General features: G+C 44.0%; 1 protein-coding gene across 2 annotated transcripts in view; it reads left to right on the plus strand.

Annotated features, from left to right (window-relative positions):
- The window catches only part of tfcp2 (transcription factor CP2), a 100,442-nt gene that overhangs the window by 46,151 nt on the left and 40,879 nt on the right, over positions 1-13,412 (plus strand). For both annotated transcript variants that reach the window (XM_041180344.1, XM_041180345.1), the window contains exons 5-6: positions 443-549; positions 10,938-11,090. In XM_041180344.1, the coding sequence (XP_041036278.1) occupies positions 443-549; positions 10,938-11,090 (260 nt within the window). The remainder of the gene's footprint in view (positions 1-442; positions 550-10,937; positions 11,091-13,412) is intronic.

Here is a 13,412-nt window from a genome sequence, read left to right on the forward strand (position 1 = left end):
AGAAAACTGTGGTCCCTCTGGTGCCGGGGGGATGATCTCGCGGCACAGATGTGTCACTGTCTTATCAATGACATTGTTATGGGTTTGTTAATGTCATTGCATTAAGGCTGTCAGTTGCATGAAGGGAAACAGATGATGGATACTTAAACACAAATAATTAGGGGATAGCTGGAACATATGGGTGTGGATGAGGAGTAGTGACAAAGTCAATAAGCTCTCAGCAAGGAAAGACTCTGCCTTAGTTTTGACTTCACCAGCCGGTGTGGATCCAGTTAACAAGATGGTGGTGGTGTGCCAACAAATGCAGCATTTGCTTCTTTTTGACAGGATAGTACAACCAAATGCAATATTAAAATACTTGGGATAGTAACTCCTTGATGGGCAGTTGTTTATCTTGAATGTGCACGCTTCTGCAATAATTCCTGCTTGTTTTTTTTTCCAGATATCCCATTATCAGTGGGGATTGTTGACCCCAGAGCAAATCCAACACAACTAAATACAGTGGAGTTTCTGTGGGATCCTTCAAAGAGAACCTCTGTATTTATCCAGGTATGATGTCTCTTTAATCTTCAGGGTTTAGTACATGCTGATTATTTAATTGTGAGCATATATTCCTGTCAGTCATTTTGCGCATGTACCAATTTTATGAGGAGATAATAGTAGAAATGTAAAATATCAGTGTGACTTTAAGCTTCTTTTTATTCCTGTACTTCCACACTGATTTTGTTTCTGTCCAGACAGTGATATTTCAACCACTAAATGTTTCTGTACGTTGGTATCATTCTACCTATCACAGTTGGGCCGCTTATCTACCTTATTTTGTGCCTCATAATTGTCAAACATTTCAATATGAGAGGTACAGGGTGCCTTATCACCCATGTTTCAGCCATCCTCAATCTTTAGGGTTGTCAGAGGAACCCAAGTGAGACTGGCATCTGCAGGGGAAAGCTTATATGAAGATGCCAGTCCAGACTGGAGTTTAGAGTTCTCTGGTGACCTAACTGGCACGAGGCCACCTAGAACAAAAGATCCAGAGTTGATTACTGGTATCTGCTGAGCTTGATCTCTGCTTTTGTCCAGAATACTGATGCAACCAGTGCCACTGGACTATCCAGACGAAAAATCAGCCATGGTTTCTGCTCCTGAATTGTTGTGACCCCTAATGGAAAGTGCATGTCTTTGGTGAGAACAGAGTTTGACTTGGCTGTGATGCCCTGCAACCAATTGGCCTACTGCCATACACTGGTTGTTGTATCAAGGATGACAACTTCGACATGATTCTGGAACTATATTCCAGCGTGAGTCTGTACATTCTTAAGAGATGGGGAGTGAAAAATTAAGATTTTTTTAGATATATGTGCAAACAGTGGGCTTTAAACTTGCAAACACGAGTTTGAGTTCAGTGCTCATGTTGTTGAAACAACTACCTGTATTTTTTAAATCCTTTAACCCCTTTAACTTTCAGCAAAGCTATACACTGTTTTCTTTCTTGCTGCATTTCAAACTCAGACTAATTGAAACCCACCCAAAATAAGACCAAAATCAAATATGAAAAGTTCATTCTTTTCTGTGTAAAATGGAGAGTTAAGGTTTACAACCAATTTATTTGATTTTAATTTGAATTTTACAAAAAAAGTTATCCAGAGTTCTAATTCATTTTCAGATGCTCATGTACTTATGTAATGGCTGGGGGAAGAATCTGCTAATTTATGCTACCACTTTCCCCAACACTGATGATTCACTCCAGTATTGATTTACAGCACTATGCATCCATGGAATTTGGCTATACTGATTACGGAAAAGGGTGGGGTGGAATGTCTCCTTGAGGCATTGTAAATCCAATCACATCTCTCGCTTACGCAGGAATGAGGCCTCCCTGATGTTTCAGCAATTCTCAAACATATCTGAATCTGCCGTTTTAGTTCTTTGTGTGATTTTGCATTGCTGGCAAGGTTGGCATTTGTTGCTTAACCCAGATTGTTCTTGAGAAGGTTGGGGTGAGCTGCCGCCTTGACACACTGCAGTCCATGTGGTGTAGGTCCGCCAACAATGCTGTTAGTGTTCCAGGATTTTGACCCAGTGACTGAATGCGGAAGGATGTAGTCAGGATGGTGAGTGACTTGGAGGGAGCCTGCCAGTAGTGGTGTTCCTATGGGCTGCTGCCCTTGCTTTAGGTGGTAGTAGCAATTGTGGGTTTGGGGACTCAGGAGGTGAATTACTTGTCGCAGGATTCCCAGCCTCTGACCTGCTCTTGTAGCCACAGTATTTATATGGCTAGTGCAGTTTAGTTTCTGGTGAATGGTAACCCCCAGGATGTTGATGGTATTGTAACTCCATTGAGTGTCAAGGGGCAATGGTTAGATTCTCTCTTGTTGGAGATGGTCATTGCCTGGCACTGGTGTGGCACAAATGTTACTTGCCACTGTCAGCCCAAGCCTGGATATTGCTGCATTTGGACATGGACAGCTTCAGTATTTGAGGAGTCGTGAATGGTGCTGAACATTGTGCAATCATCAGTGAACATCCCCACTTCTGACCTTATGATGGAGGTGACGTCCTGGAACTGAGATGATTGACCTCCAACAACTACAACTATCTTCCTTTGTGCTATGTATGACTCCAACCAATGGAGAGTTTTCCCCCGATTCCCATTGACTACAGTTTTTCCTAAGGCTCCTTGATGGTATGCTCTGTAACAGCCACTCACCTCACCTCAGGAATTCAGCTTTCTTGTCCATATTTGGACCAAGACTATAATGAGGCCTGGAGTTGAGAGCCCTGTTGGAACCCAAACTGAGCACCTGTGGGTAGGTTATTGCAGCTTAAGAGCTGCAGAAATGTTGTTCTCATCAATGTCAGACACGCTGCCTACCCAGATAAAAACCAACACTTTTGTGATTTGATTGAGCAGGAACTCTCTGCCATTCCCAAACAGCATGCAGAAGCAAAATGGGACATGCTTCGAGACACCATTTCCAATACGACGCACACTCAATATTTGGGAAACGAGTGGAATGCTGACTGGCTCAAGGCTAACATCACTGTGATGGAACCTGTTATTGAAGTCAAGCCGTCCACTCTCATTAATTACAAGAGTGGTCCGAGTGAGAAAATTGAAGGCACTAAGAATGGACTGCTAGGTGTTGTGCCAATGACTACTGGTTACAACTCTCCCTGTGTCTAAGGACATCTAGCAATGTCAGGGGCATGTTTGAAGGGATCAAAAAGGCAACAGGTTTATCAACAAAGAAAACTGCTCCATTTGAAACAAAACCGATGTCATCACTGACTAAATAAGCAGTTGGAGAAATGGGTGAACACTATCTTGAGTTGTACCCCAGGGAGAACACTGTCACTGAGGAAGCTTTAGATGCCACAGAAAGCCTGCTTTTAATGGCAGAGCTGGATATCAAACCCACAGTGGAGGAGCTTAGCAAAGCCATTGACTCACTTGCCATGGGCAAAGCTCCCGGTGCTGATGCTGTACAGCCTGAACTCATCAAGCATGGGAAACTGGCACTCCAGCATCTGCACAAATTTTCCTATCTCTGCTGGAGGGAGGGGGAGGGGAGGGGGGGTGGTGGTGGGTGGTGCAATTCCCCAAGATATGCGTGATGCAAAGATTGTGACCCTGTACAAGAACAATGGTAGCCACAGTGATTGCAACAACTATCGAGGCATCTCCCTGCTGAGCATCGTGGGAGAAGTATTTATAGTTAGACAAGTGATCAGTTGAACTGCACCTGAGGATCACAGGTAGTTGATTAGTAAATAAAACAGCAAGCATATTCATGAGTGTTTTGATTAGACCTGTTAAGCGAGTTCATCTTTGAAATAGAGGCATAACGTGGTACCCCAGACCAATGATGTGTACATCCTGCGCCATGTGGGAACTCCAGAATACTTCCTGTGCCCTGGACGAGCACAGATGCAGTAAGCGTGCTCAGCTGGTGGGGGGCTTGAGCTCCAGGTTTTGGAGCTTGAGCAACTTAGCGAGGATGAATATTTTGTGGATAGCACATTTCAGGGGGTGATCACCCCACAGTTTGAGTGCAGACATAGAGGTATGCATGACTGCTGGACAGCGAAAAAAGAGCAGGCAGGTAGTTCGGGTGACCCCTGAAAGCACCCTTCTCTCTGACTAGTGTTCAGTTCTGAAAACTAATGGGGAGAGAGTTCTTCTGGGGAGTGCAGCCTGCTCACACCACCAAGGGTGGCACAGCTATACAGGGAGGGAGGAGAAAGATGGAGAGTGATGGTTATAGGGGATTCCATAGTTAAGGGAGCAGACATGATTCCAGGATAGTATGCTGGCACCTGGTGCCGGGGTCAAGGATTTTACTGAGCAGCTGCAGAATGTTCTGGAGAAGAAGGGGGGAGCAGCTGGAGGTCCTGGTCCATATCTGTGCCAAGGATTGTACAGAAAAAGGTTTAGGTTTTGCAGGCAGATTTTAAGGAGTTGGCTCTGCTTCTTAATTGCATTCCCTCGAAGGTAGTAAAGGGTTACTCCTGGTGCCATGTGCTTGTCAGTACAGAAATAGGATAGTGCACATGAATGCATAGCTGGAAAGCTGTTGCAGGAGGGCGGGCTTAATATTTTTGGGGCATCAGGGACTGGCACAGCGAAGTGGAGGTTGGCTCTGTACAGGCCAGATGGGTTGCATCTCAACAGGCACAGGATCAATATCCTCACAGGCAGGCTTGCTAGTGCTTTTGGGATTTCATACGTCAGCTTTCCCTCGATTCCAGGATGATGTCTACATAGGGCCATGCGTTTCTGCCATGGGTGTTCATGTGATTGAACAGGACGACTCTCGACCAATAGATCTTTGGACACATAGGACAGGATTTCCCACAAGGTAGTGGGTCCGCAGTGCAGAATTTGCTTCCTTTTCTTCTCTGCTGCCACTCTGCCTTATCATTAAGGCGTTTGGACTTGAAGCATGATGCAGCTTGATGGACAAGTTGTCATTATTTTGAATGATGGTGCTGCAAGGAGAGCTTCAAGTACCTTTGCAGTGTTTCCTTTGCCCTCCCGGAATGTTGGCCATTTGAGAATTAAGAAAACAAGACCTGGCAGGGAGATGCTTTTCAGCTGTCTAGACACACGGTCCAGTCCACTGCAGTTTATTTTGTTATAGTTTTGTCTGAATGCTTGTGGAGCTGGCTTCAAGAACATACAAACAAGGAGCAAGCATAGACCGTTCGGCCCCTCAAGCCTGTCCTGCCATTAAATACGATCATGGCTGATCTGAATGTAACCTCAAATCTGCATCCTGCCAACACCCCAATAACCCATCACCCCCTTGTTTGCCAAGAATCTATCCACCTCTGTCTTAAAAATATTCAAAGGCTCTGCTTCCACTGCCATTTCAAGAAGAGAGTTCCAAAGTCTTACAACCCTCAGAGAGAAGAAATTTCTGTTTTAAATGGGCGACCCATAGTTCTAGATTCTTCCACAAGGGGAAGCATCCTCTCCACATTGACCCTGTCAAGACCCCTCAGGACCTTATGTTTCAATCAAGTTGCCTCTTACTCTTCTAAACTCCAGTGGATACAAGCCCAGCCTGTCCAACCTTTCTTCATTAGACAACCCACCCATTTCAGGTATTAGCCTGGTAAACCGCTTGACTGCTTCTAGCGCATTTATATCCTTCCTTAAATAAGGTGACCAATACTGTAAACAGTACTCCAGATGTGGTCTCATTAGTGCTCTGTACAACTGAAGCATGACCTCCCTACTTTTGTATTCAATTCTCCTCACAATAAGTGATAACATTCTATTAACTTTCCTAATTACCTGCTGTACTTGCATAATAACCTTTTGTGATTCATGCACAAGGACACCCAGATCCCTCTACGTCTCAGAGCTCTGCAATCTCTCACCATTTATATAATATTTTTTATGCTTGCCAAAAGGGACAATTTCACATTTTCCCATGTTATACTCCATTTGCTCGATCCTTGCATACTTACTTAACCTATCTATATGTTTTTGTAGTCTCCTTATGTCCTCTTCGCAACTTACTTTCCTACCTATCTTTGTGGTTCTCGGCAAATTTGGCAACCATCCCATCCATCCCTTCATCTAAATCATTTATATAAATTATAAAAAGTTGAGGCTCCAGCACTGATCCTTGTGGCACAACTTGCCAGCCTGAAAAATACCCATTTATGCCTACTCTCTGCTTCCTGTTAGCTAGCCAATCTTCTACCCATGCCAGTATGTTTTATTTCCTGTAATAACCTCTGATGTGGCACTTTATCAAAAGTTTCATGGTCCTCCCATTGAATTCGGAGGATGCGGCAGAGATATTGCTGATGGAATTTGTCCAGCGTTTTTGTGTGTCGCTGATGTACAGCGCAGGTCTCACTGCAGCACAGGAGTGTGGTGATGACAGCTGCTCTGTACATTAGGACTTTTGTTTGACTTGTGGAGGTCTTTATTGTCAAACACTTGCTGCTGTGGTTTGTAGAAGGCTGAACGAGTGCAGCTGACCTGATGCTGGATCTCCTTGTCAGTGGTGACCTTGTGGTTGCCAAGGTATGGGAAGTGCTCAACGTATTCCAGAATCTGACCTTCAACATAGATGGGAGGTAGAATATTTGGTTGACCATGTACGGGTTGAAGTGAGTTTTGCTTTGGCAACGTTCAAGGACAGGCCAAGTTTCTTGTAAGCAGAACTGAAGGGACAAGAGTGGCTTGCAAACATGGTGCAAACGGTGGATCATGCCTAAGGCGGTCAGCTTAGTTTTGGCACAGAGGCAACTGAGGTTAGAGTTTTCCATCTAGATACCAGAGGGCAGTTGATCTTTGATGAGGTGAATAGCCACTGTCAGGTAGATTGTAAATAACATGGGGGCTATCACACAGCCTTGCTGGACACTGGTCTGGATTTTGAAGGCATCTGTTTCAGATCTACCTCACAGCTGCAGTCATATCATCATGAAGCAATTGCAGGATTGTGATGGAGTTTCTTGGACATCCAAATCTCTGAAGCACAACCACAGAGCCTCATGATTTACTGAGTCAAATGCTTTGGTCAGGTCGATGAATGAAATAGAGTTCCTGGTGATGTTCTCTACATTTTTCTTGGATTTGTCTGGCAGCAAAGACCATGTCAAAGGTTCCTCTGGAAGGTCGAAAGCCGCACTGTGTCTCTGGGAGGATTTCCTCAGCTACAGGAAGTAGGCGATTCAGGAGAATGGATGCCAGGAATTGTCCTGCTGTGGACAAGAGGGAGATACCTCAATAGTTTCCACAGTTTCCATGATTTATCTCTTGTTTTCTTTTCTTGAAGATAGCAACTATTGTCGCATTCCTGAAGTCAGGTGGTAGGGAGGAGCGGGAGGAACAGTTCTTTTTAAACCCAAATCTGTAAGATGAGTGCATGGAGTCTTGGTGTGCACAGAAGCCCACCAGCTTTGAAGACCTCTGTTAGAATACCATCAGGGCTAGGGCTGCATCTGACTTGGAAATATATTGCCGTTCCTTCACTGTTGCTGGGTCAAGATCCTGGAACTCCCTCCCTAACAGCACTGTGGATGTACCTACACCACATGGACTGCAGTGGTTCAAGAAGGCAGCTCATCACCACCTTCTCAAGGGCAATTAGGGATGGGCAATAAATGCTGGTTCAGCCAGCGACGCCCACATCCCATGAATGAATACATTTAAAAAATCCATCCACCCTCCGTCCCTGGCCGTTTTGTGTCCCACTAGCAGGACAGACCCAGCAGAGGTGGCAGCACAGTGGTCTGCAGTCAGGAGGGAGTTGTCCTGGGAGTCCTCAATGTTGGCTCTAGATCACCATGAAGTCTCATGGCATCAAGTTAAACATGGGCAAGAAGACCTCCTGATTACCACCTTCCTTAAGCTGATGACTGAGTACTCCTCCATGTTGAACACCACTTGGAAGAAGCACTGAGGGTCGCAAGGGCAGAAAATGGCATTTGGGCGGGGGACTTCGATAAACATCACCAAATGTGGCTCGGCTGTACCACTGCTGGTACTGAACTGGTAAAATCCTGAAGGACATATCTGCCCCTCTGGGCCTGCAGCAGGTTGAGAACCAACAAGAGGGAAAAACCTACTTGATTTCACACTCAACCTACCTCCCACAGATGAATCTGTCCATGACACTATTGGTTGGAGTGAGCACTGCACGGACCTTTTGGTGACAAAGTTCCACCCTCGCACTGAGGACATGCTCGATCGTGTTGTGTGGCACAACCACCGTGCCAAATAGGATAGATTCAGAACAGATCTAGCAACTTCAGGGTAGTGTCCTAGGCCCAATAATCACCTGCTTTATCAATGACCGTCCTTGCATCATAAGGTCAGAAGTGGTTCACTGGGCAATGTTCAGCACCATTCAGATCCTGAAGTAGTCTGTCCCCATATACAACAAGACCTGGACAATATTCAGGCTTAGGCTAAGTGGCAACTAACATTCATGCCACATAAGTGCCAGGCTGTTATAATCTCTGTTGTAAGAGAGAATCTAACCATCTCCCCATGACATTCAAGGCATTGCCATTGCTGAATCCCCCACTATCGACATCCTAGAGGTCGTCTATTTGTCGTGCTGCAATACCTTCCCTCGCTAGTATTCCATGCAGGCTCTCAAAATCTGGGTGACGTGGAGTTGGGTGTACTGTTGGAAAATTCACAGGCTGTACAAAACCTGACAGGGGCCCCAAGGTGAACGCTTCTTTTGTCCCTCCCATCCTGGGGGTTACCATTGACCAAAAACTGAACTGGACTAGCCATATAAATACTGTAGCTACAAGAGCAGGTCAGAGGCTGGGAATCGTGAGACGAGTAACTCTCCTCCCGATTCTCCAAAGCCTGTCCACCATCATCTACAAGGCACAAGTCAGGAGTGTGATGGAATACCCTCCACTTGCTTGGATGAGTGCAACTCCAACAGCACTCAAGAAGTTTGACGTCATCCAGGACAAAGCAGCCCACTTGATCACCCAATCCAGCACTTAACATTCACTCCCTCCAATACCGACACACATAACAGCAGTGTGTACCATCTACAAGATGCACTGCAGCAACTCACCAAGGCTCCTTCGACAGAAACTTCCAATCCCACGACTTCTACCACCCAGAAGGACAAAGGCAGCAGACACATGAGAACACTGGAGTGCTTCTTTGGGCTACATTATTGTGCTTTGGTTAGAGTTTGGTGAGAGAGGGACTTTTAAGTGTTAATTTCTATGTAAAGCCTAATCTTTCTTTAATTTAGCAACTAACTAAAAGTTGCTTTTTGAGTTGGGAGAAGATGAGTTTTAGTCCAGCTTTAAAATGGGTTATATAGGCTCTGCTTGCAGCTGCAGCTAGTAAATTAGTTAACTGGCTTAAACAGGTTTTCAGAAGCTAAATTCCAACAGCATAAAAGGAAGCCATCTATAGTGCTGCTTTTGGGCTGCATTAGATTGCTTCAGTTGGAGTTTGGTGAGAGAGGGAGTTCAGTGAAGAGGGAAGGAGGTGATCCTTTCATTTCCTACCTTTCATCAGTAAGAAGAGCAGTGGTATTGGTAAGTATTTCTTCTGTCCTTCCTCTAGTTTAGAGAATATTAAAAGTAAAGGGAGTAATTTAAGGGTAAGTCATGGCTGGGCAGCTCGGCCAAGTGGAATACTGTTCCTGTGCGATGTGGGAAGTCAGGGACACTTCAAGTGTCCAGGGCGACCATGTGTGCAGGAAGTCTCTCCAGCTGCAGCTACTCGCAATCCACATTTCGGAACTGGAGCTGTGCCTGATGTTACTGGAGCATCCGCAAAGATGAGATATTCATGGATAAGCATGTACAGTGAGGTGGCCACACCGCAGGAAAAGGGTGCAGAGGCAGAAAGAGAATGGGTATCCGCCAGACAGAGTAAAAGCACTAGGCAGGTCGTGCAGGAGTCCCCTGGGTCCAGCTCCCTCTTCAAAAGATTTTCCGTTTTGATCCTGATCACATTATGATTTTCTAACTATCCTGCTATAACCTCCTTAAGAATGGATTCTAGCAATTTCCCTATGACAGATGTTAGGCTAACTGGCCTTTAGTTTCCTGCTTACTGTCTCCTTCCTTGAATAAAGGTGTAACATTAGCTATTTTCCAGTCCATTGGGACCCTTCCAGAATCTGAGGAATTTTGGAAGATTATAACCAATGTGTCCACTATCTCTGCAGCCACTTCTTTTAAGACCCCAGGATGCAGCCCATCTGGTCCTAGAGACTTGTCAGCCTTTAAGTCTAAGTGTTTTCTAAGCACCATTTCCCTGGTAATGGCGATTGTTATACATTTCTCCCTCCTATTCACCTCTATCTTTGGGAAGTTTTCTAAGTCTTGTACAGTGAAGACAGAAACAATTTCTGCCATTTCCTTGTTTTCCATTATCAATTCCCCTGACATTCTCTGGAGGACCAACACTAGCTTTAGTTACTCTTTTCCTATTTAAATACTTGTAGAAACTCTTATCATCTGCTTTTATTAGCCAGCTTTCTCTCATATTCTACTTTCTCCCTTTTTGTTATTAATTTAGTCATTCTTTGCTGGTTCTTAAAACCTGATGAATCTTCTGACCCACCACTAATCGTTGCAGATTTGTACAATGTTTCATTCAATTTGATACAATCCTTAGCTTCTTTATTCAGCCACAGACGATGCATCCTTCTCAAAGAGTCCTTCCTTCTCAATGAGATAACTCGTTGTTGAGTTATTCGTTATCTCCTAATATATATTTAATATCATTGTAACTGATTGCATTCGCTTTTTCCAGCAGATATTTGATGTAATAAACCATTTGAATGTTCCAACATCTCAGTCATGAAATATATTGAATCAGTCTTTCCAGAGGAAACTCCTTTGAAAAAGCTGCAATTATTTGGTGCTTCCATTGTGTTGTTTTCTCTTGTTCATGCAACTGCTTATTTCCTTAGGTGCATTGTATTAGCACTGAATTCACGACGAGGAAACATGGAGGAGAAAAAGGTGTGCCTTTTCGAATTCAAATTGATACATTCAAAGAAAATGAAAATGGTGATTATACAGAGCATCTACATTCAGCTAGCTGCCAAATCAAAGTGTTCAAGGTATGGAGAAAAGGCTGGTTATCTATTTTGAATGACCGTTACTTCAGCTCTTGGTGTCAGACATGTGACTCTGTTGGTTGCTTCCTAATCTTCTAAAATTAATCATCTTTCTACTGCTTAAGATTTATGCCTCATAGGTGGCTATTATATTTTCTGCAATTTTGTATAATGTATTTAGCACCTTAAAGCTGAATAAAATGACACAAGCAGCGTAATTCTTTTTGAATTTCGGCACACACTCTTAAGCAGCAGATGTACACCTCTTGCCAGAACACTTTGAACTTGAAAATGCCTCTAGTTTTGTTATTTAACTTGCTATCTTTCCTCCAAGTTAAAATTAGCTCACAAACGAGAGCCAGAAGAACAGGCATATTGCTAGAGACTGGGTTCTGCCCTCTTGGCTTCGATGTTTGCGATGTCCTGACTGGTACAAAATCCAGTCGCCCCTTCGTACATTGCCTGATTAGCCAGTCTACATACTGTATCAAGTGCATTGGCTGGCTGATTGACTGTGAGGGCATCACAGAAGAGCTTACTCTTGCCCTCATAGCCTTTTGGCATTTATCAGTACTGGACATCTTAGAAGCATAGAAAATAGAGGCAGGAGTAGGCCATTCAGCCCTTCGAGCCTGCTCCGCCATTCAGTATGATCATGGCTGATCCTCTATCTCAAAGCCGTACTCACGCTCTCTCCCCATACCCCTTGATGCCTTGAGTCTAGAAATCTATTTCCTCTTTAAATATATTCAGCGTCTCAGCCTCCACAGCCTCTGTGACAGAGATTTCCACAGGTTCACTACCCTCTGAGTGAAGAAGTTTCTCCTCATCTCAGTCCTAAATGGCTTACCCCATATCCTGAGACTGTGACTCCTTGTTGTACACCCCCTCAACCAGAGGAAACATCATCCAGCCTGTCCATCCCTGTCAGAATTTTATACGTTTCAATGAGATCCCCCCTCATTCTTCTAAACTCCAGTGAATACAGGCCTAATTGGCCCAATCTCTCCTCTCTCAACAATCCCGGGAATCAGTCTGGTGAACCTTCACTGCACTCCCTCTATGGCAAGTATATCCTTTCTTAGGTAAGGAGACCAAAACTGCACACAGTACTCCAGGTGTGGTCTCACCAAGGCCTTGTATAACTGCAGTAAGTCACCCCTGCTCCTGGACTCGCTTCCCTGCTCCTGGACTCATCTTGGCTGATATTCTTCTGTATTCCCTCCTCAATCCCCAACCCCAACAAGATCTGAACACGACCAATTGTAGCACCAGTCATGGATTGCCACCCAGCAGAAATCTTCAGGCCTCTATAACTCACTACTATACTGTGACCTTCATTTGCCCATATAATCTGTCAGGAGAATCCAAATGGAAATCTTCTAACGGACATTTCTTTAAATTATAATTAATGAAATACCTTGCACAATAGTTCTATTTTTGAAGCCTTGAATTCTAAGTTTAAATAAACTGATCTAAGTGGTAGTTAGGCTACCACTGGTGGAACACCAGTTGTGAACAGCTCCCAAAAATGGATATTCTCTTTTAGTAGAGCTTGGTAGCTGCAAACTCTTGACCGTTGAACCTGGTCTTCAGAGTAACATAGCAAGACTCAATGACATATTGTTGCTTTGAGCTGCTTAGTTTTTGTCTTGTGTTATGTAAATTTTTCTACAGAAACAAGCAATTATATAATGCAATCTGTGTTTAACCAGAATGAATACAAGATCTAGTTAACATGGGCATTTTTCCTCATTCCAAGCAGAACCTGAGCAAACTATTTTTCTTCATCTGAGCTGATGGTCTCAAGGCCACTAGAAAGTTAGCAAATGTTCTAAAGGATATAGGATCTTGATTAATATCGAATTCTTCCTAAATATCAAGACTGATGGCACTTAAAGGATTGGAGACCAAACCTACCAAGTTTCAGAATAAAAGATTTTACAACAAAGTTGATTATGCATTGTGATTTGGAGACTGGCATATTTCTTTGAATGCAATAATGTTCTGCAATCTTCAGCTTGTAGAGTTTAACATTTCAAAAGCATGAGACGTAGATTAGTTACTGGCACCACCTCTCCCATATAAATAGAACGGTGCATTAAGGCGACCTGCTGCATTTTTGTCTTCACTTTCAGTCTGGACAGATTGTAGAACTTGCTGTCTGACCTGGTCTGCGGGTAAACTCCCTCCATATGTGCAGGGAAGGCAAAGGTCAGGAGCATGGAGAAGAAGATACCAAACAAAATGAGGGCTAGGACACAGCCCTGTTTCACTCCGTTCTTCACCCTGAAACTGTTGTAAGTGGTGCTGTCAAAACAGTGC

This window comes from Carcharodon carcharias, chromosome X (assembly GCF_017639515.1).
Source record: "Carcharodon carcharias isolate sCarCar2 chromosome X, sCarCar2.pri, whole genome shotgun sequence".
NCBI lineage: Eukaryota > Metazoa > Chordata > Chondrichthyes > Lamniformes > Lamnidae > Carcharodon > Carcharodon carcharias.